Source organism: Cherax quadricarinatus, chromosome 24, assembly GCF_038502225.1.
Source record: "Cherax quadricarinatus isolate ZL_2023a chromosome 24, ASM3850222v1, whole genome shotgun sequence".
NCBI lineage: Eukaryota > Metazoa > Arthropoda > Malacostraca > Decapoda > Parastacidae > Cherax > Cherax quadricarinatus.
In genome coordinates, this window is record NC_091315.1 from 10,637,486 (window position 1) to 10,662,022 (window position 24,537).

Sequence of the window (24,537 nt, forward strand, 5' to 3'; positions counted from 1 at the left end):
AGCCTATGAAAGACAGGCTAACTTTCTTGTTTTGTTGTAATGCTAGTGGGGATTGCAAAGTGAATCCTTTACTCATGTATATATCACTCTGAAAATCCCAGTGTTTTCAAGAAAAACATCAATACAGTGGACCCCCGCATAACGATGGCATCGCATAGCGATTTTTCCGCATAACGATTACTTTTATCGCAAAATTTTTGCCCCGCATACCGATTAAAAACCCGCATACCGATTTTCGTCCGAGACGCGTCCAATGTGCCCTCAGCCAGCCTCACATGTGCCGCTCCGTCCCATTGTTTACCAGCCAGCCTCCGCGGTAACATCCAAGCATACACTCGGAATATTTCGTATTATTACAGTATTTTCGGTGCTGTTTCTGGAAAATAAGTGACCATGGGCCCCAAGAAAGCTTCTAGTGCCAACCCTACACCTCAAAGGGTAAGAATTACTATAGAGATGAAGAAAGAGATAATTGATAAGTATGAAAGTGGAGTGCGTATAGCCGACCTAGTCAAGCTGTACAAGAAACCCCAATCAACCATCGCTACTATTGTGGGCACCAGAAAGACAATCAAGGAAGCTGTTCTTGCCAAAGGTTCAACTGTGTTTTCGAAACAAAGATCGCAATTGATGGAAGATGTTGAGAGACTCTTATTGGTGTGGATAAATGAAAAACAGATAGCAGGAGATAGCGTCTCTCAAGCGATCATATGTGAAAAGGCTAGGAAGTTGCATGACGATTTAATTAAAAAAATGCCTGCAACTAGTGATGATGTGAGTGAATTTAAGGCCAGCAAAGGTTGGTTTGAGAGATTTAAGAAGCGTAGTGGCATCCATAGTGTGATAAGGCATGGTGAGGCTGCCAGTTCGGACCACAAAGCGGCTGAAAAATATGTGCAGGAATTCAAGGAGTACATAGAAACTGAAGGACTGAAACCTGAACAAGTGTTTAATTGTGATGAAACAGGCCTGTTCTGGAAGAAAATGCCAAGCAGGACCTACATTACTCAGGAGGAAAAGGCACTCCCAGGACATAAGCCTATGAAAGACAGGCTTACTCTTCTCATGTGTGCCAATGCTACTGGTGATTGCAAAGTGAAGCCTTTATTAGTGTATCACTCTGAAACTCCCAGAGCGTTCAGGCAAAAGAATGTCCTCAAGGATAATTTGTGTGTGCTGTGGAGGGCAAACAGTAAGGCATGGGTCACTAGGGAATTTTTCTATAACTGGTTACACCATGCATTTGCCCCCAATGTGAAAAATTACCTAACTGAAAAGAAATTAGAACTTAAGTGCCTCCTGGTGTTAGACAATGCCCCTGGTCATCCTACAGACGTGTCAGAGCGACTTTATGGGGACATGAGCTTCATTAAGGTGAAGTTTTTGCCTCCTAATACCACTCCTCTCCTGCAGCCCATGGACCAGCAGGTTATTTCCAACTTCAAGAAACTGTACACAAAAGCTCTGTTTGAAAGGTGCTTTGTAATGACCTCAGAAACTCAACTGACTCTAAGAGAGTTTTGGAGAGATCACTTTAATATCCTCAATTGTGTAAACCTTATAGGTAAGGCTTGGGAGGAAGTGACAAAGAGGACCTTGAACTCTGCTTGGAAGAAACTGTGGCCAGAATGTGTAGACAAAAGGGATTTTGAAGGGTTTGAGGCTAACCCTGAGAATCCTGTGCCAGTTGAGGAATCCATTGTGGCATTGGGAAAGTCCTTGGGGTTGGAGGTTAGTGGGGAGGATGTGGAAGAGTTGGTGGAGGAGGACAATGAAGAACTAACCACTGATGAGCTGCTAGATCAACTTCAACAGCAAGAGGCCACACCTGAGGAAATTGCTTCGGAGGAGGGGAGAGAGAAATTGAAGAAGTTGCCTACTTCAAAGATTAAGGAAATCTGTGCAAAGTGGCTTGAAGTGCAAACCTTCATGGATGAAAATCACCCTCACACAGCTATTGCAAGCCGTGCTGGTGATTATTACACTGACAATGTTGTGAAACACTTTAGGCAAGTCATAAAGGAACGAGAGGTACAGGCCACTATGGACAGATATCTTGTGCGAAAGAAGTCCAGTGACTCTGAAGCTGGCCCTAGTGGCATTAAAAGAAGAAGGGAAGTAACCCCAGAAAAGGACTTACTACCTCAAGTCCTAATGGAAGGGGATTCCCCTTCTAAACACTAACACACTCTCTCCCCTCCTCCCATCCCATCAATCATCACCAGATCTTCAATAAAAGTAAGTGTCATTTAATTGTGCATGCCTTTTTCAGTTTGTGTGTATTAAAATTAACATTTCATGTGGTAAAAAAAATTTTTTTTCATACTTTTGGGCGTCTTGCACGGATTAATTTTATTTCCATTATTTCTTATGGGGAAAATTGATTCGCATAACGATTATTTCGCATAACGATGAGCCCTCTTGCACGGATTAAAATCGTTAACCGGGGGTCCACTGTACTCTTCAATAAAGGCAAGTGTCATTTTAACATTTATTTATATAGTTATTGTGCATGTCTCATTGTTTTCTTTGTAGGGAAATGTATATTTCGTGAAAAAAAAAATATTTTTTTTAATACTTTTGGCTGTCTGGAACAGATTAATTGGATTTCCATTATTTCTTATGGGGAAAATTAATTCGGCTAACGACAATTTTGTCTAACGATGAGCTCTCTGGAACGGATTAATATCGTTAGCCAAGGTTCCACTGTATTATTACTATCATTACTAATATGGCGTCTCGAGACGTAAGACACTCTTACTGATTTTAATGTGTACCTGCATGCCAGCACAGTGTGTAAGTATATTTAGGTACAGGTATATGCAAGTAGTATAATTATCAGAGTACTATATATAATATAGTACTCTGTTAACCCTTAAATGGTCCAAACGTATATATACGTTTTTTCAACATCTGAAAGTATGTAAAAAAATGCAGATCTTTTTTGTTTTACATTTAAAAACGTGTAAAAAAAAATTATCTACATTTTTTTTTTATATTTGAAAATATGTAAAAAAAAGTAGATCTACTTTTGTAGCACTATGAATTTGAACGTCAATCTCTTTGGACCGTTTAAGGGTTAAATGTTGATGAAGATAGGGAAGCTGTGATTTCGTGTATAGGGCAAGGAGGAATAACATCTTGCAGGAGTGAGGAAGATCCAGTTGCAAGTGTGGGGAGTTCGTGAGGGAGTGGGTAGAATGAAAGGGGGTAAGGCAGATGGGATTGATGGGATAAAGATAGAAATGTTAAAAGCAGGTGAGGATAGAGTTTTGGAGTGGTTGGTGCAATTATTTAATAAATGTATGGAAGAGGGTAAGGTACCTAGGAATTGGCAGAGAGCATGCATAGTTCCTTTGTATAAAGGCAAAGGGGACAAAAGAATGCAAAAATTATAGGGGGATAAGTCTGTTGAGTATACCTGGTAAAGTGTATGGTAGAGTTATTATTGAAAGAATTAAGAGTAAGACGGAGAATAGGACAGCAGATGAACAAGGAGGCTTTAGGAAAGGTAGGGGGTGTGTGGACCAGGTGTTTACAGTGAAACATATAAGTGAACAGTATTTAGATAAGGCTAAAGAGGTCTTTGTGGCATTTATGGATTTGGAAAAGGCATATGACAGGGTGGATAGGGGGGGCAAAGTGGCAGATGTTGCAGGTGTATGGTGTAGGGGGTAGGTTACTGAGAGCAGTGAAGAGTTTTTACAAGGATAGTGAGGCTCAAGCTAGAGTATGTAGGAAAGAGGGAGATTATTTCCCAGTAAAAGTAGACCTTAGACAAGGATGTGTGATGTCACAGTGGATGTTTAACATATTTATAGATGGGGTTGTAAGAGAAGTGAATGCGAGGGTCTTGGCAAGAGGCGTGGAGTTAAAAGATAAAGAATCACACAAAGTGGCAGTTGTCACAGTTGCTCTTTGCTGATGACACTGTGCTCTTGGGAGATTCTGAAGAGCAGTTGCAGAGGTTGGTGGATGAATTTGGTAGGGTATGCAAAAGAAGAAAATTAAAAGTGAATACAGGAAAGAGTAAGGTTATGAGGATAACAAAAAGATTAGGTGATGAAAGATTGGATATCAGATTGGAGGGAGGGAGTATGGAGGAGGTGAATGTATTCAGATATTTGGGAGTGGACATGTCAGCGGATGGGTCTATGAAAGATGAAGTGAATCATAGAATTGATGAGGGGAAAAGGGTGAGCGGTGCACTTAGAAGTCTGTGGAGACAAAGAACTTTGTCCTTGGAGGCAAAGAGGGGAATGTATGAGAGTATAGTTTTACCAACGCTCTTATATAGGTGTGAAGCATGGGTGATGAATGTTGCAGCGAGGAGAAGGTTGGAGGCAGTGGAGATGTCATGTCTGAGGGCAATGTGTGGTGTGAATATAATGCAGAGAATTCGTAGTTTGGAAGTTAGGAGGAGGTGCGGGATTACCAAAACTGTTGTCCAGAGGGCTGAGGAAGGGTTGTTGAGGTGGTTCGGACATGTAGAGAGAATGGAGCGAAACAGAATGACTTCAAGAGTGTATCAGTCTGTAGTGGAAGGAAGGCGGGGTAGGGGTTGGCCTAGAAAAGGTTGGAGGGAGGGGGTAAAGGTGGTTTTGTGAGCGAGGGGCTTGGACTTCCAGCAGGCATGCGTGAGCATGTTTGACAGGAGTGAATGGAGACAAATGGTTTTTAATACTTGACGTGCTGTTGGAGTGTGAGCAAAGTAACATTTATGAAGGGATTCAGGGAAACCGGCAGGCCGGACTTGAGTCCTGGAGATGGGAAGTACAGTGCCTGCACTCTGAAGGAGGGGTATTAATGTTGCAGTTTAAAAACTGTAGTGTAAAACACCCTTCTGGCAAGACAGTGATGGAGTGAATGATGGTGAAAGTTTTTCTTTTTCGGGCCACCTTGCCTTGGTGGGAATTGGCCAGTGTGTTAATAAAAAAAATATATATATATATAATATATGAAATAACTTTTAAAAGCACTTAAATTTTGGAGTTTCCAGACATAATGGATAGATGTGGTGCTTACGGAGCTCACAGATAATGTAAACAAACTGGTGGGGGAGCCGCACAGCGAGTTTTGGTCATAATTTGAAATATCCGTATTAGCAGAACACCATAAATACCAACCACTCCAAAACTATATCCCCCCCTGCTTTAAGATAAGATAAGATAAGATAAGATTTCGTTCAGATTTTTAACCCCGGGGGGTTAGCCACCCAGGATAACCCAAGAAAGTCAGTGCGTCATCGAGGACTGTCTAACTTATTTCCATTGGGGTCCTTAATCTTGTCCCCCAGGATGCAACCCACACCAGTCGACTAACACCCAGGTACCTATTTGCTGCTAGGTGAACAGGACAACAGGTGTAAGGAAACGTGTCGAAATGTTTCTACCCGCCGGGAATCGAACCCGGGCCCTCCGTGTGTGAAGCGGGAGCTTTAGCCACCAGGCCACTGGGTCTTGATTCTGTCAGTTCCAGCTGCTTTACCTCCTTTCATTCTATGTAATGCCTCATGCACCTCCCCCACACTCGCATCCTGCTCTTCTTCTCTCCTAAAAGATGTTATACCCCCCTGGTTGGGCCACTTACCTTTATTTCCTCCTCTCCTCATCCCTTACCTACCCCTCCTCCTCATTCCATCCTTACCCATCCATCTTCCTTCTGCAACTTACCAAACCTCTGGTTAAAGAATTGAATTAGTGCTTATTGACTGCACAATAAGAAAGCACAAGTGTTAACGAGAAAAAAAACAGATGACTAACCAGGCAAAAAGTGCTTACAGTACTTAGTCTACTCCTGGTGTATTGGGAGAGTTAATGACAGGTTATTCCAGTAGGGGTCCCTGGAACCTGACCACAGAAATACTGTTAGAAATACAGTACTGAATGGTATTTTAATGGTATATATAATGGACTGCAATTAAAACCTTTTATGTATATTAATGATACATACTACTGAAAAGAATACAACTTTATATAACTTAAATGTCATTGAAGAAGGCAGCAAAGGAAAATTTTGCCCTTGTCCAAGAGAAGAAAATATACAATACTGTATATGAAATCCTATTACTGTATTTCAACAGAGCTAAATTAAGTTAATATTATGCCTTGTAAAGTATATCATAGTGTCCTGGGCGGTAGAGCAGATGAATAATTGGTTCCTTGTCTTCTGGAAAATCATGAGATACAACAGCAGCTCCCTCTCCTCGATCTAAATACATTACTCTCACACCAACACCTATAGCAGCTGTCAGTGCTACAATGTGAAGATGGTCACATTCTCGATACATTGGCTCTACTTCCTGAAAGCAACATTCTTTAATTATTAATTTTGATCATCATTATATGTCTTTATAAGCAAATGTGACAATGTTTTAGTACAGTGGACCCCCGGTTAACGATATTTTTTCAATCCAGAAGTATGTTCAGGTGCCAGTACTGACCGAATTTGTTCCCATAAGGAATATTGTGAAGTAGATTAGTCCATTTCAGACCCCCAAACATACACGTACAAACGCACTTACATAAATACACTTACATAATTGGTCGCATTCGGAGGTGATCGTTATGCGGGGGTCCACTGTACTTCACAAGATATCTTATGAACACATTTGACAGGCCGATCAATAGAGAATAATTTAATAACTAAGAGATGTGTGAGTACTCCATGAGGAGTGGAACACAATTCTTTCTTCGTAAGCCATGCCTGTCATAAGAGGAGACTAAAATGCTGGAAGCAAGGAGCTAGTAACCCCTTCTGGATAAATGACTAAATTTAAAGAGAGAAATTTTCGTTTTTCTTTTAAAGTCATCCTGCCTCGGTAGGATATGGCCAGTGCAGTGAAAAAAAAAAAAGGTGTGTGAGTATTGTTCACATGAAATATTAATGAAAATTATATTGCAGTACAGTAGTTAGCTTCCTTATTCCATCACATTTTAATAACTTTGGCCTAGCTAGAAAGACAATGGTATAAAAGGCTATTGTTTGTTTTCATATTCACTAAACATTCTATCACATAAAACCTACTGTCTGTTCTTTTAATCACTAGGCATGCCATTACAAATGCCAGATCTAAATAATTTTTAAGTTTAAGACTGAAAAGGACTACCCTATAACATCTTTCATTCAAACTAACCTGTTTACAGAACTCCTCAACTGTTCTGCCACCCTCGATGAAAAAGCTAAAAAATTCGGCATTCTTTTGGAGATGTGCCGAGATAAGAAGTCGCAGATACACTACTAGGTAGTCAGAGGTTCCAGCATCATTGCAAACAGCTTCTACACGCCCTACACTGCCACTGCCTTCCAAATCATTCACAACCTCCATAAACTGCAATAAAATATTAAAGGATTTAAGACAATGAATGAATATAATTAAAGTGCCAATCTATGTTATATAACAGTAATAAGCATATGATAATTATCTACATTTAATAGAATAAGCTTTATGTCTACAGAAAAAAAACAAGCATCTCTTCCATAATAAAACATATATCCCATCTTACTATAGGGATTTCAACTGTAAACATATAGAGAAGTCTCTTATATCACCTGTGTAGGGTCAGACAAAGGACATGTTCGCAACTTGATCACTACACTGCCTAAACATCATGATTTTTTACAGAATTACCTACCATGGCTTCAGGTCATACACAAGGCCCCTGCAGAGAACAGGTCAGACATACCAAAGAAGATACAAGCAGACACCCTTCAACAGTTGAAGGCCTTCTTGTCCACCAGACAAGGAACTCATAACTAGATAACTCTTCATTACACGTGTTGGTGGTAAATGCCACCAACACAGCCAACGTTTGTATTTACAATAACCTTAGAGAACACCGTTACTGCTTCCCTTTCCCATACCATAACACTAAATTAAATATTTGAAAGTTATTAGCAAATCTAAGAGCACATTTGACAGGCAGTTCAATGTCTGCTGACAAATTTTTGGTTCATCATTCTTTGCACTGTGCATAGAACTTTGTGATACGTGTTTGTGCTACTAAAGGCCACTCTGCCATTCCTTCCAAGCAGAATACAGGTCGGCCATCACTAATCCAGCAATCAGCTATCTGGTTCCATCAGAAATCCGGCACTAATTTCGACTAGCATAATTTCAAATTTCTGGAGTCGCCACATCAACCTGCTGCTACTGTCTGGTTGCACTACTTGCTACATAAGTCATTTCAATTTCTTTTTCTCCATTTATTGTTATAACGTGCTCACTTTTAGCCCAAGCCATGGTTCCAACGAATAAAAGAAATGCTTCTCTTTGTGTAAAGCACATACACAGTACATTGTCCATAAAAGATAAGGTGGCTTTGAAGCCACTGTCAGTTGCTATGAGCTCCTGAGTCTAGTGATGTGGGGGAATATGCTTTATTATTACACTAATATCAACACTATTCAATTCAAATTCAAAGATTAATTTCCTTATAAAGCTTACAATGTGTGGTTTACATGTTATAAGATTTTAATTACAAAGATGGCCACTAGCATGCCTTGGCACTTCGGGCAGACTAATACTAATTCTTATGCTATATTGATAAAAGTTATATTTGAGCAGTACATTTGAACATACTAGATACGCAATTAGATACATTCCCAGTTAGGTACATACATAATTAGGTTTAAAGTAGTTAGGTAGTACAAATCATATAACAATACAGTGGTACCCCCGAATTTCGAACTGCTCCCAACTCCACCAGTTATGTAAGCATATTATTGTAAGTGCTTTTGTAAGTGTATTTTTGGGGGACTGAAATGGACTAATCTAATTTACAATATTCCTTTTTTTTTTTTCCAACAAACCGGCCGTATCCCACCAAGGCAGGGTGGCCCAAAAAGAAAAACAAAAGTTTCTCTTTTTAAATTTAGTAATTTATATGGGAGAAGGGGTTACTAGCCCCTTGCTCCCGGCATTTTAGTCGCCTCTTACAACACGCATGGCTTACGGAGGAAGAATTCTGTTCCACTTCCCCATGGAGATAAGAGGAAATAAACAAGAACAAGAACTAGAAAGAAAATGGAAAAAAACCCAGAGGGGTGTGTATATATATGCTTGTACATGTATGTGTAGTGTGACCTAAGTGTAAGAAGTAGCAAGGCGTACCTGAAATCTTGCATGTTTATGAGCCAGAAAAAAAGACACCAGCAATCCTACCATCATGTAAAACAATTACAGGCTTTCGTTTTACACTCACTTGGCAGGACGGTAGTACCTCCCTGGGCGGTTGCTGTCTACCAACCTACTACCTATAACAATATTCCTTATGGGAATAAATTCATTTGGTAACGGCACTCGAACAGCCTTCTGGAATGAAGAAAGTTGGAAACTCAGGGTACCACTGTATTACAAATGGTAGATTTAGTAATGTCTTGGCATGATACATTGTTTCTATTAAAGCCATACTGGAAGAGTATCTCAGACAAACTTAGGATTAACTTAAGATTTAATAAGCTTAACTTAAGATTTAATATGCAATAGCTATATTAGGAATTCTATGTTTACAGTAATTTGGGTGGGTGTATGTGTAAATTATGGGGGAATTACAGATAACGAGAGTGAGTCTATATTGTTTTGGATGTGTTCATGATACAAAAAAGAGAATTGGGTGGTTTTCATTTGGGTAGCTGATGATGGGGTGTGTTAGGGAGACAAGATGTTTTTTAATGGTAGTTTTGAAAATGGTGGTCGAGTCCGCAGTTCTAGAGTTTTCAGACAAGGAGTTCCAGATTCTAGGCCCTTTTATGTACAACAAATTTTTGTGTAGGTTTAGTTGGACATGGAGAATGTCAGAGATTTTTGTGTCTAGTGTCATGTCTATGGGTCCTGTTGCAACTATCAAGAAATTGTTTTAGTTCAGGGATAAAATTAGAGTTTATAGTTCTGTAAATGTAGATTGCACAACAGTAGGTGTGAATGTTCTGTATGGTGAGTAGGTTTAGGTCTTTGAACAGTGAGTGTGTGCTGTGTTGCATTGCAGTGTGTGGTAATTCTCACTGCAGCTTCTGTTGGGTTATTATTGGCTTTAGGCAAGTTGCTGCTGCTGATCCCCATACACAAATAGCATAGGTGAGGTAGGGATAGATGAGTGAATAGTATAGTTTGAGTAGGGCTGATTGTGGTACGAAGTAACGTCTCTGAGAGAGGATCCCAACTGTTTTGGATACTTTTTTTTTTTTGTTATTTGTTGGATATGGGTGTCGAATTTCGGGTTGTTGTCAAGGTGCAGGCCCAGGAATTTCCTTCATTATGTCTAGCAATAGGAGTGGTGTCAATCGTTACGTTCAGCTTGGCAGCACCTGCCTGTTCCCAAACAGAATGTAGAAGGTTTTGTCAGTATTAAGTGCAAGTTTATTAGCAGTCATCCAAGTCGATATTTTTACTAGTTCTTTGTTAACAATAGTGTTGGGGCAAAATTAGGGTGGGAGATGAAGTATAAAGTGTTGTGAAACATTAGGTAGATCATTGATGTATAAGAGGAAGAGCAGGGGCTCAAGGAAGATAGGTATTAATAAAGGGGATATTAATAAGGTCTTGAGGATGTCTCTCCAAGAGAGAACCCGCAGTAATGGATTTAAATTAGATAAGTTTAGATTTAGAAAGGACATAGGAAAGTATTGGTTTGGAAATAGGGTAGTTGATGAGTGGAACAGTCTACCTAGTTGGGTTATTGAGGCTGGGACTTTGGGTAGTTTCAAATTTAGGTTGGATAAGTACATGAGTGGGAGGGGTTGGATTTGAGTGGGACTTTCACATCAGAGCTTATTTCTTGGGTGGCATTGAAAACTGGGTTGGGCAAATGTTTTGTTAGTGGGATGAATTGTAAAGGACCTGCCTAGTATGGGCCAACAGGCCTCCTGCAGTGTTCCTCCTTTCTTATGTTCTTATGACACTTCCCTTTGGTAACTTCGATATCCAGTGGTCTTGTTGATGAGGTTGTGTCCTTAATAGACATATTGCTGCCTGATAGTTAGGTAGGATTTGAAATATGTAAGTGTGTGGCTTATGCCAATGTTCAAGTTTGTGGAGTAGGATGCTATGGTCTACTGTATCAAATGCTTTCCTTAGGTTGATAGAGAGTCCTAATGGAAATTCATTTTTTCAAGTGCAGTGCAAAGCAGGTCTAGCAGTTTTACAATTGTGTCATTTGTGCTTTTTTTTTTTTTTTAAGGCAAATTGGCAGGGGTTGAGGATGCTTTGCTCTGTTATAAAAGAATATAATCTCTTGTGCATAAGCTTCTCAAAGATTTTGGATTTGGATAGCAATGGTAAGTTTGAAATTGGCCTGTAGGTGTTTATGTCTGTGGGGTTATCGCCTTTGTGTATTGGTGTGACCCTGGCTATCTTGAGTAGTGCCAGGAAAGTACTGGTTTCTAGTGATTTGTTAAAGAGTAATGAAATAGCAGGTGAGAGAACACGAGCTGCTTGTTTGTACAATAATGTAGGAACTTTAGCCAGATTTCCTGATATATTTTTAAGTGATTTAATAATTGTTGTGACTTCTGTGGGCTTGGTTGGTTTAAGATAGGAGGAGGTTGGGAAATTCCCATCTAAGTAATCGCTTGCTTGGGCGTTAGTACCTGGGATTTTACTGGCGAGATTTGATCCTAGGGTTGAAAAAGTCATTTATCTTGTTAATTGTATTAATAGGATGTTGTTGGACTTCATTTAGTTTGGCTAGGACAATATCCCTAGTTTTTTTTTATATATGGGTGCCTAGAATACGAGTGTCTTCCAGGTCTTTTTTACATCTCCTTTTGTTTCGGTGAATCTACTGGAGTAGTACAATTGCTTGGCTTTTCTCATTAGGTTGGTTAGAACTGATGTGTATTGTTTAATAATAATTTTGTTTATTAAGTCCTGTCTATATTGTTTTTCATACAGATTTTTTTATCAATGGATCTTAGCATGCTGTTGGTTAGTCATGGGCAACCTAGCTGTTTATTCATAATCTGTTTCATTTTTATGGGACAATGTTTGTTATACAGTCTAAGTAGTTTGTTTAGAAATACAGTGGACCCCCGCTTTACGATCACCTCCCAATGCGACCAATTATGTAAGTGTATTTATGTAAGTGCATTTGTACGTGTATGTTTGGGGGTCTGAAATGGACTATCTAATTCACAGTATTCCTTATGGGAACAAATTCGTTCAGTACTGGCACCTGAACATACTTCTGGAATGAAATAATATCGTAAACCGGGGGTCCACTGTACATGTATGTCTATCCAATCATCGATACCATTAGCTTCGGAGAATTCTGTAGGCCAGTCAATCGTACCTAGCTCTGCTGTGAAGTTAAAAGAGACTTTGTTGTATTCCAGTGGTTGTTTACCAATGTTTGTTAAGAGGAAGGTGAGGTAGTGGCCAGTAGTGCTGTCCGTGATTATTCCTTATTTAAGGGGGGGCTAATATATTAGTCCATATATGGTCAATTATGGTTGCACTTGTCTTGGTTAGAATGCTTAGTTTTGTTATAGTTGGTATGAGTAGTGTATTCATATTGTTGATGAAATCTGTTACTAGCTGGTCGTCTGTTAGGCCAAGGTTAATGTTAAAGTCTCCGGCTAGGAGAAGGTGGTGTTTGTTCATTTGGTTGTTTATGATTAGCATCTATAATTTATTGCTAAAATTTGGGATATTTGTATGAGGCATCTGGTAAATGGCACCGATTGTCATAGGAGTCTTAAGGTTTTTTATAGTAAAATTTGCAAAAATGTATTCTCCATATTCATCACTATAGCAAGTGGTGGTGCAACATGATAGTTAATTGGAGTTGTAGATGGCAATACCACCCCCAACTTGGTATGGTCTGCAGTGGTGGATTGCTGTGTATCCTGGTAGTTGGTATATATCTACTGTGTCCTGCTTAAGCCAGGTTTCAGTGAGAATAATACAGGAGAAGGTTGCCTTTAGGGACTCAAGGAGTGCAAGGAGGTCATCCCAATGTTTACTTAGGGATCTAATATTGTAACTGAGAACTATAATATTTCTGGCATTACTTAGAACAGTGCTGGCTTGTGATGCTGTGTAACAGAGGCAGTTACTTTCCATTAAATTTTGATTGGGAGATAGATTATATAGATTTAAATCTGGGTTTATTTGATCATTCAGCATTTAGGTTAAATGGTAATTCTTCTTCTTTCCTTCAACACACCGGCTGTATCCCACCGAGGCGGGGTAGCCCAAAAGGAAAAACGAAAGTTTCTCCTTTTACATTTAGTGATATATACAGGAGAAAGGGTTACTAGCCCCTTGCTCCCGGCATTTTAGTCACCTCTTACAACACACATGGCTTACGGAGGAAGAATTCTGTTCCACTTCCCCATGGAGATAAGAGGAAATAAACAAGAATAAGAACTACGTAGTAAGAAAATAGAAGAAAACCCAGAGGGGTGTGTATATATATATATGCTTGTACATGTATGTGTAGTGTGACCTAAGTGTAAGTAGAAGTAGCAAGACGTACCTGAAACCTTGCATGTTCATGAGACAGAAAAATGGACACCAGCAATCCTACCATCATGTAAAACAATTAAAGGCTTTCATTTTACACTCACTTGGCAGGACGGTAAAATGGTAATTCTTTTTCTTTCTTTCAATACACTGGCCATATCCCACCGAGGTGGGGTGGCCCAAGAGGAAAAATTAAAGTTTCTCCTTTTACATTTAGTAATATATACAGGAGAAAGGGTTACTAGCCCCTTGCTCCCGGCATTTTAGTCGCCTCTTACAACACGCATGGCTTACGGAGGAAGAATTCTGTTCCACTTCCCCATGGAGATAAGAGGAAATAAACAAGAATAAGATATGAAAGAAAATAGAAGAAAACCCAGAGGGGTGTGTATATATGTGCTTGTACATGTATGTGTAGTGTGACCCAAGTGTAAGTAGAAGTAGCAAGACATAACTGAAATCTTGCATGTTCATGAGACAGAAAAAAAGGACACCAGCAATCCTACCATCATGTAAAACAATTACAGGCTTCCGTTTTACACTCACTTGGCAGGACGGTAAAATGGTAATTATTTGTATTATTTATAGTATGTTGAGCTCCAATAATGATATCTGTAATAAGGGGATGTTTGGACAAGTGTGTAGTTAATGGATGTTGGTTGGGTGTAGAGTGTAGAAAATAATAGACATAATGAACTTAAGTGTTGACAATGTATTAAGCTATTAATGAACTATAGTATTTACTACGTATAAAGCTATTAACACAAAAATTGTAAGATAATGTAGCACCAGACTATGACTTGTTATTGCACTAAAGCTAACTTAAGTTGTTTACAACAGTTACTAGAAAAAAAAAATGCACATTTTTAGATTAAAGACTATATGGGTTTTAGCAGTGATATAACAATAAGATGGTAATGACAGATATTAATAAAAGGTATTAATAAACTGTAAATTGGAGTATTTGGCAACAACATATTTTTAAAAAGTAAAATAAAAATAAGTTGTAATAAAAGATACTAACAGTATTATAAATGGTGAAAGGGCAATGATATGGTAAATTACAAATGTATAAACTAGTGAAAGTGATAAGAAAGGGCAATATTGGAGATTATGCGGAGATTAAAAACAATTAAGACAGGTAGAGTGATAATTGAATACAAAAGTGAAATACAAAACAAAAGTAGTATGAGGGTATTAGAATTTAAGCAACAAATTTTATGGCAGAATACAACAGTTACAGAGTGTTTCACAACACTATTAATGGACGGTAGGTATAAACTGCACCTTACTCTGAGTCTGTTAAACCAGCCTCATTAAGAAACTTTTTTAGTTCATATGCCATAGAGATGAAGTACCTCTTCCCAGTGGGTACTTTCCCAACTGCAATTTTACTGTCCCTCACAAAGCACTGATGGATTTTTTGGTTGTGGCATGATTTTCTTAACCGATAAAAGTTTTGCCTTGTTTTGGCAAGGCTCTCATTGACATATACCTCGAATTTCATATATATGGATGTTTTTAACAGGTTATTCCTTGACAAGCTAGTGTTGAATTTTAATAGCACTTTTTTTCCCCTGCTTGGTAGCCCATCATCTTTTACTTCATCACTACATATGTTTAGGTGAAGGTGGTCCTTAATAAGTTGTAGAGTGGTCTGTGTGCATGTCTCTTGGGTTACTGTAGGTGGGAGATGGTTGCTATTAACTACAACAGCATCAGAGAGCTGTTGTTGGTCATTATGGTCTTGGAAGTTGTTGATGATATCGGCGAGTTGGAGCTCAACTCGTGATCTTTCTTCTATGAGGGTGGAGTTTGGTTTAGTGACTTGCTCTCGAAGGCTATTGATGGTGTGCTCAGTTTCAGTGTGGCTGTTATTTTTACCTTCTAGGGTAGTGAATTCGTCAAGGAATTGTCGTTGGCAGCTTTGAGTTGTTGTACTTCCTGGGTGAGTAAGCCGTTTGCTGTTCTTAATTCCTGCACTTCTTGAATTAATGTGGTGACTTGTTGTTCTTGTACGTTGATGTATTTAGCCATCTCTGGAATTTGCAGCTCCAGTTTGTCGAATCCAAGGAAGGAGTTCACCTCTTTGCTATGGCTTATTTACCTATCACAACTGATCTAATATGACATAATAGACAACATAAATAATATAAAATCAAGGTATTTACTCCAGAATGAATAATAATAATAGATGATATAGGATAAAAGTAACATCCTCCCATCCCCGTCTTGGGGGGCTTAAATTAACCCCTTCAGGGTCCAAGGCCCAAATCTGAAGTGGTGCCCCAGTGTCCAAGAATTTAAAAAAAAAATTTTTTTATTTTTTCTTATGAAATGGTAGAGAATCTTTTTGCGAAGGTAATAAAACAAAAAGTACGAAATTTGATGGGAAATTGACGAAATTATGCTCTCGCGAATTTTGATGTGTCAGCGATATTTACGAATCGGCAATTTTGCCGACTTTGACTCCCATTTTAGGCCAATTACATTATTCCAGTCAACAAAATTCTTAGCTATTTCACTAGTATTACTTCTATTCTATCGATTGAGCACAAGAAATCGCCAAGTCAACTGTTTCAACTACAAATTAAAGTGATCGGAAATTGTTAATTTGGCCAATTTAACACAAAGTTCAAAATATTCCAATTTCAAAATAGGGTCCAGAATAAACAATGTAGGTATTCCTGGAACTAAACTAACATTTCCTCTGTTCATTAGTTATGTTTTGAGGCTTTACAAATAAATTCCGTTTTGATTTTTTATTCACATAATGAATTTTTATTCACACCAAAAAATAGAAGATTTACTGTTATGCAATACTGTAATAATTGTATATATATCATCACCATATTTGTGAATGCATATTAGACCCACCAGCTGGTGTGTATTAGAAGTGTGAGGTCGTTTGTTTACTCTTGAATATCGGCAAAAATTTAACATTTCTGCTACTTTGAGCTCAGTTTCAAGCCATTTCCAGTGCTAAAATCAATCAAAATCATCTCTATTTCTGTAATATGTCTTCCATTCTATCAAATGAGACCAAGAAATCGCAAATAGAACTATAAAAAACATACGAAAAAACACTGCAAAGTCGCTGTTTTAATAGAAAAATCATGATTTCAGTTTTTTTCTCTCATTATACACAGCGTGCTGCAGGATCTGTTTTATGGGGTGCACACATACCACATAGATGTATTCTCTCATATCTAAGCCCAAATGTACCACTCACAGTTTATCAGAGTGAGCTGAGCTCATGACGTAGATCTACGGTTTGGACCCTGAATGTAAAGCCGTAGATCTATGGGACGGACCCTCAAAGAGAAAACAAACCTTACCACGGGCGGGGATAGAACCCGCGATCGTGTCATTACGATTTCGTGAGTCAAAAGAGAAAACGTATTGTAGTACAGGGCTAACTATGATATACACTCGTTTTTGTTGATTATCTTGGAAGTTATTCATTTACAGCGGAACCTCAGTTTTCGTGATTAATTCGTTCCAGAAAGTCTGACAAAAACCAAATTGTACAAAAACTGAAGCAATATTTCCCATAAGAAATAATGTAAATCCAATTAATGCATTCCAGACACCCAAAAATATTAAAAAATACATTTTATAGAGAATAACTGTAGTTTTGCATACAGAAACCAATGAGAAATAAATATAAATGACTAATGAAATGGATAAATGAACATTTAACATCACTTTTACCTTTACTGAAGACTTGTTGACGTATGTGTGATGATATATCAATCATCGCACTCACAGAAACCTGGCTTAAGCCTGATATTACAGATTTCTGTACCATTCCTGGCTACATGGCCATACACAACTGTAGAACAGGCCAGCAAGGGGGAGGAACAGCTGTATACTATACTCAAATCAACTCGAATGCATCAATAAATTTTGCACAAGGGATGAACATGGAGAATATATCATAGCCAAATTTAGATCAAAAGACCTGCAAAAACCCTCAGAGTTATAAACATCTACAGAGTACCACAGTCAAATATTTTTTTCACTTTAGTGAAAAACTAGGAAACATGATTACTGATGCACACATGAATAAAGACCACCTACTACTAACAGGAGATTTCAACAAACATACTACACGACCAGGACCCACAAGTAACCGAATTCACAAACACAATGAGTTGGCCCATAATGCCTAGGCATAATTTTTATTTTTTATTTTATGTCTTTGCAAACAGTACATTGAGATTGTGTATATACAATAGTGGGTTGCAATGCAAAGAGAGCCTCTATTATGCCTTGGCATTATGGGCCAACTTAACATTATTGGCTTACATTCTACTTAATACTAAGGAGTAGTATATCATAGTTGCACAGTAGGACAGTAATTATTTCATAGTTGTACAGTAGAATATTAATTATAAATGAATCAAAATTTGTATAATACAAAGATATATGTATTTATATTCTAAAATGCTTTTGTGAAAAACAATGATTCAATTATATTCCTGTCAACAATGGATAAAAGGTTCAATGTGATTGTTTCAGTTATGATGTGGGAGTACATAGGTGAGTAAATGTGTACTGAGCATTTAGTCTAGGGTGATTAAGTGGCTTTTGAGAAGAGTCTTAAATTGATTTACAGACTAGGTTACTTTACTATCTTCTGGTAATGAATTCCATATTTTGGGGCCCTTTATGTGCATAGAGTTTTTACACAGTGTGATATGGACACAAGGTATATCAAAAAGAGATGTGTCTTGTGTTGTGATCGTGTGTCCTGCAGAATAAGCAATACTGAAATGACACTTACCTTTATTAAAGATGTATTGATGAGTGATGAGATGGGAGGAGGGCAGAGGATGGAGGAGTTTACAATTGTTTAGAAGGGGAATCTCCTTCCGTAAAGACTTCAGGTAAGAAGTCCTTTTCTTGGGTTACCTTCCTTCTTTGTTTCTTAATGCCACTAGGACCAGCTTGAGAGTCATTGGACCCCAGTCGCACCAAAAATCTGTCCAGAGAGCTCCGTTTCTGGCGTCTTTAAGATTTCCCTAAAATGGGACACAACACTGACATTGTTGATGTCGCCAGCAGTGGCACTCTAGCTGTACATGGAGTCTCCAGGCCACTCACGCCATGCTGACACGTTCGAGACGAATGTCCTTAACCCCTTTGTCGCGCAGCAGCGACAATTTTCGCGCTTAAACACGTGCACCTTTACACGTGTCATCCTACTCGCGCCGCGCATCTGGATTCCCATTCCTTAATTCTAACCAATCACAAGCCTTCCCTGAGTCGCTTCAGCTAAGTGGTGATGGCGTTTGTCGGCTTCCCATTGGCTGAGAGAACAAAATGTAAACACTTGTGGCTTGGCATCGCCCAGAGTGGGTTTTTTCCATCCAGTGTCACTAATATACTCCTGGATTTTACCCTCTACAATGTCGGTAAGTACTGGTTGTTGTGTTTAGTGCGTACATGAATAGTTTAGGCATACTGTATTTTGATATATACATAAAGTCCGTGTGAAGCATAATGTGAGTGTAGCATGCAGTTGAAAAAAGTGCAACAACAAATGAAGGGCGAAAATTTTCGTCTCTGCCCTTTTAGTGACATAGTTCACTTTCAGTAAAATAAATATTAATAAAAAAATTTCTATTGCATATATGAATTCTGTAGTGGTCTGGATCTATACAGAACATTTTTATTGTCCTTCCAAATCAATGAGAAATTGTTTTATGGGGAGCCCTCCAACACCAGGTCAAAATATGTCTGTATTTTGAATGACAGTGACTCAGAACCAGAGGTAGATGACCCAGAATTGCTTGATAGTGGCGATGAATACTTGCCACTGGATGCCGAGGTGTCAAGTGATAGGAGTTAGAAAGGCCAGCCAAAAAGCAGAAATTACTAGCCAGTGCTAGGCAAGCTGCTTAGTTGCAAGTATTGCAGCAGAAAGAAAAGTTTGTTACATCCTCATTCTACTGTTCTGTATGCAAAGTAAATCTATGCATAAAGGATAAAAATAGCTTGATAAACTTTTATTCTAGCAATTAGTAATATAGAATGATTGCTCTTCCTCAGGAAACTCAAGAATATCGGACTTGAAAGTTTTATCCCTTTGCAATGTGTCCTTGTTGCTATTCATTTCATATTTATATTTTTCTAGTGCTACTTACAAAATGTTTTGATACAAGTTCCATTTATGTTTTTGATATTGTCTGTTTGTGTAATAAATTAAAAAAATAGTTATTGGGTGTTTTATTAACAATTGCAAGTTTGCAACATTCAAATTTATAGTCCCTATTTCGGGCACGGGCAAAAATATTCGACTTTCGGAGATTAGCAATTGCTTGAAAACTAACCATCAGAATTCCATTTACGTATATAGCCTCATTCAACTTCTACTGAGATACTCTATCCACTCTAGGGTGTTAAGTTTGAAATTCTAATGCCTCAAATTGCTCAATGAAGGGTTAACCGAGTTCTTTTTCAGTAACCGAGCCAATATTTTGATGCAAAAACGTGTTGCTATCTGATTTTTTCCATTATCCGACGACGTTATTACCCGAGGGTTCACTGTAGAAGTAAGTTTATTCAGGTATACACAAATACAATTACACAGATTATCATACACAGCAGCATACAGTAGGGCCCCACTTTATGGCGTTTCGCCTTATGGCATTCCGCTAATACTGCGATTTCAAATTATGACCAAAACCTTCTATACGGCAAGCTGTCTTTGAAATACGGCGCGTGCAACCCATTTGTTAACATTCTCCATGAGCACCTCTCTCAATTATTTCCGGAAATTTTCCAAAATTTCAAGCGTTTTAAAGTTATTGCATATTTTGTGTGTGTTCTGATAATAATACTTGTGTACCTGTACCTAAATATACTTACACACTGTGTTGGTGTGTAGGTACACATTAAAATCACTAAGAGTGTCTCTCTAGTCTTAACACCAAAGTAATACTACATAACAATCACTCTTGGCACATTAAATGTCTTATTTTACGTCAATATATACATTTTCATTAATCCATCTATATTTTCTTCAAAATTATACAAGAAACACGTTACAGAGCATATAAATATGCTGTTTATACACTATGGAGGTGTGGTTGCCAGGTGGAGAGGACCCTCCATTTTCATTGATCTCCATTATCACTGATTTCGGTTTTGGCCGACTTTTTTGTCTATTTTTTGGTTCTGTTTTCGTCGATTACCTCCGTTTTTGTCGATCATATGGAACCTGTCAGTGCCCAGCACAGACAAAGCCGCCTCCCACGCCATTCTCAGCCAGTGTAGCATTGTTTGAGTGAACATATCCTGCCTGGTCATATGAAACATTTTGTAATAATCCATTGTTTTTGCCACTTGTTTAATGTGTGTGACTGCTAAATAAGTGACCATGGCCCCAAAGAAAGCTCCTAGTGCCAGTGCTTTGGTAAAGAAAGTTAGGAACATGGTAGAAATGAAAAAAAGAAATCCTAAGAAAATACGGCATATGTATTGCTGACCTCGGCAGGATGTACAGGAAGGCGCCATCAACCATCAGTTCCATTTTGGCAAAGAGAAAAGAAATCGTGGAAGCTGATGTGAAAGGGGTGAATGCAATAAAGAAACAGAGATCCCAAACAACTGAAGATGTGGAGAAATTGTTGTTGGTGTGGATCAAACAGAAACAGTTAGCGGGAGATAGTGTAGTGCAGTCGATAATTTGTGAAAAAGCAAGGCAGTTGCATGACGATCTCATAAAGAAACTGCCTGGAACGAGTGCTGATGTTGGTGAATTTAAGGCCAGCAAAGGCTGGTTCGAAAAATTCAAGAAGCGAAGTGGTACACACAGTGTTGTTAGGCATAGTGAGGGTGCCAGTTCAGACAAACAAGTGGCTGAAAAATTTGTGCGGGAATTCAAATGTTATGTAGAGGCTGAAAAATTCCAACCCCAACAAGTGTTCAATTGTGACAAAACAGAAGAAAATGCCAAAGAGAACCTACATCACACAGGAGAAAAAGGCACTCCCAGGACACAAGACAATTAAAGACAGGCTAACTCTCTTGTTGTGTGGTAATGCTAGTGAGGATTTCAAAGTGAAGCCTTTATTCGTGTATCACTCTGAAAATCCCAGGGTGTTCAAGAAAAACAGTGTTGTCAAAAGTAAATTGTGTGTGATGTGGAAAGCTATCAGTAAGACATGGGTCACTAGGGAAATTTTCCTGGAATAGTTCAATGAAGTGTTTGGCCCGAGTGAAGAAATACCTCCTGGATAATAAATTGCCACTCCAGTGCCTCCTGTTAATGGACAATGCTCCTGCTCATCCTCCAGACTTGGAAGACCAACTGTCTAAGGAATTCAGTTTTGTAACAGTGAAGTTCTTGCCTCCTAGCACCACTCTTCTCATCCAGCCCATGGACCAGCAGATCATTGCACACTTCAAAAAAACTGTACACCAAAGCACATTTCAAAGGTGCTTTGACATAACCTTGGACTCTGAATTGACCCTAAGAGAGTTTTGGAAGACTCACTTCAATATCTTCCACTGCATAGGCCTTATAGATAAGGCTTGGCCGGAAGTGACTTCCAGAACGATGAACTCTGCTTGGAGAAAATTGTGGCCAGATTGTGTCCAAAAGAAGGATTTTGAAGTGTTTGAGGCTGTCCCTGTCGACCCTACACCTGTCGTGCAATCAATTGTGGCATTGGGGAATTCCAAGGGGTTGGATGTGAGCGGCGACGATGTGGAAAAGTTGGTGGAGGACCACAATGAAGAGCTAACCACTGATGAGCTGCAAGAGCTTCATCTGCAACAGCAACAGACCACAGCTGAGGAAATTGCTTCAGAGGAGGAGGAAGAGAGATGGAAGAAGGTGCCTTCTTCAAAGATTAAGGAGATTTGTACAGTATGGACTAAAGTGCATTCATTTGTGGAGCAACATCACCCTGAGAAAGCTGTTGCAATCTGTACTGGTGACTTTTACAATGACAATGCCATGTCCCATTTTAGGCAAATCTTAAAGAGATGCCAGAAACAGAGCACTCTGGACAAATATTTTGTGCAACAGGGGTCAAGTGACTCACGCTGGTCCTAGTGGCATTAAAAAACAAAGGAGGGAAGTGACCCCAGATAAGGACTTGGTACCTAGAGTCCTTATGAGGGGGATTCCGCTTCCAAAGAATAACCTCTCTTCACTTCTTTTCTCCTTCCTGTCTTCCTTCCAGCAACAACAGCCTTCAATAAAGGTAAGTGTCATGTGTAATGTTCATTGTGCATGTAAATCTATCTTTAAGGTAAAAAAATGTTTTTGTTGATACTTCTGGGTGTCTGGAACGAATTAATTCTATTTACATTATTTCTTATGGGGAAAATGGTTTTGGTTTTGGCCGATGACTCTGGAACAGATTAACTACGAAAACCGAGGGTCCATTGTACTAATAATAATCACTCTTGCACACATTAAATGTCTTATTTTACATTAACCCTTTCAGGGTCCGTCCCATAGATCTACGGCTTCATGTTGAGTGTCCAAACCGTAGATCTACGCCAAAATTCTAGCGCTGTCAAATTTAGCACGAAAACGCTCATAGGCCTACATGTGAGAGAACGGGTCTGCGTGGTGGGTGTGCGCCATAAACAAAAAATCTAGGCGCCCGCATAGCATTGTGGGAACGCCGGCTCAGTTACTCTTGTTCACCATGCCTCATTGCAAGGCAGCACTCACTCCAAGGAAAATTGGGACTCTCCTCTTCCTATCTGATAGTTCTGACAGTGATGGAAGTGGAAATGAAGATGAATTCTTTGGCTTTGATCAGTTAGTGACCGAAAGGAATGACCAGGATATCGATAATAGTGCAGAAAACCCTGACGATCCTCAACCTTCTACCTCTGGTGTGGGCACTCGTCAGTCACAGTCAATTGTACCTCAACGCAGGAGAAAACTATTATTTCCGCGTGGTCAGGCCTCTGACTTCAATAATGATGATGATAGTGACGTGGATTGTGATTTTATTGCTCTTGACGATCATTCGAGTAGTGATAGTGAGGAAACATATTAACCAGTGAAGCGTCGGTATGTACGCCACCGCATGCACTCAGGTAGTGTACCCTATGCCGAGCCCAGGGGATAGAGTACATTCCGGAGTACATCCCGTGGCCCTACTCCAGGAATAGACAGTGATAGTGAGGATGATGTGGCTACTCTTGGCATGGATAAACCACAGTCATCAGTAGATGGTGGTAGTGGTGATGGTAGTGCCACGGCCATGCGTGACTCACCAGCCCAGGCTGGGACCCACGCTACTGACTCCGCAGTTCAATTACAAAGCAGAGCATCAGCCACCAGCCCACCACAACTACTTGCACAACCAGCCTATGATGTCCAGTATCCACCAGCAAACCATATCTGGGATTGGCAGCAAAATCTCAATTTTGTTCCCAAGCCCCACCAGTTTGATGACTCTCAAAGTGGAATTCTACCAACTTGTCCCCTTGGAAACAATGCAAATGAACTGGAATTTTTTGAACTATTCTTTGACCAGCCACTGATGGAAATTATTGTCAGGGAAAGTAATAAGTATTTTGAGTACACCATGGCAAATACGATCATATCACCACAGTCAAGACTACACCGGTGGAAAGAGACGACTGTTGCAGAAATGTACTGTATTTGCTTTTTGCAACAATAATGCTTAGGCCTCATGTCTATAAGCATAATACATGTATAAAAGCATACTGGTTCACAGATCAGCTAATTTCTACCCCGGTCTTCAGTGAAATCATCCCAGTGAACAGATTTATCTTACTGTTACGTATGTTTCACTTCTCTGACAAAACCAGGCCTGACAGAAGTGACAGGTTATACAAGATTAGAAATGTTTTTATGTATCTCAAACAAAAGTTCAGCATGTACTTTTATCCATTCAAGAATCTTGCAATTGACGAGTCTTTGGTTTTGTTCAAAGGTAGACTGTCATTTAAACAGTATATATCGAGCAAGACGAAACGCTTTGGTATAAAACTGTTTGTACTTTGTGACTGTGACAGTGGCCTGGTATTGGATATTGTTGTATACATGGGAAGTAAAACATTGAAAGATA

General features: G+C 39.1%; 1 protein-coding gene across 4 annotated transcripts in view; it reads right to left on the reverse strand.

Moving 5' to 3' along the window:
* Positions 1-3,189: 3,189 nt before the first annotated feature.
* Positions 3,190-24,537, reverse strand: part of LOC128690826 (ubiquitin thioesterase otubain-like) — a 78,522-nt gene continuing 57,174 nt past the window's right edge. For all 4 annotated transcript variants that reach the window (XM_053779562.2, XM_053779560.2, XM_053779563.2 and 1 more), the window contains 2 exons: positions 7,136-7,330; positions 3,190-6,301 (listed from right to left, as the gene is read on the reverse strand). In XM_053779562.2, coding sequence (XP_053635537.1) covers positions 6,101-6,301; positions 7,136-7,330 — 396 coding nt within the window. In that variant the 3' untranslated portion in view covers positions 3,190-6,100. The remainder of the gene's footprint in view (positions 6,302-7,135; positions 7,331-24,537) is intronic.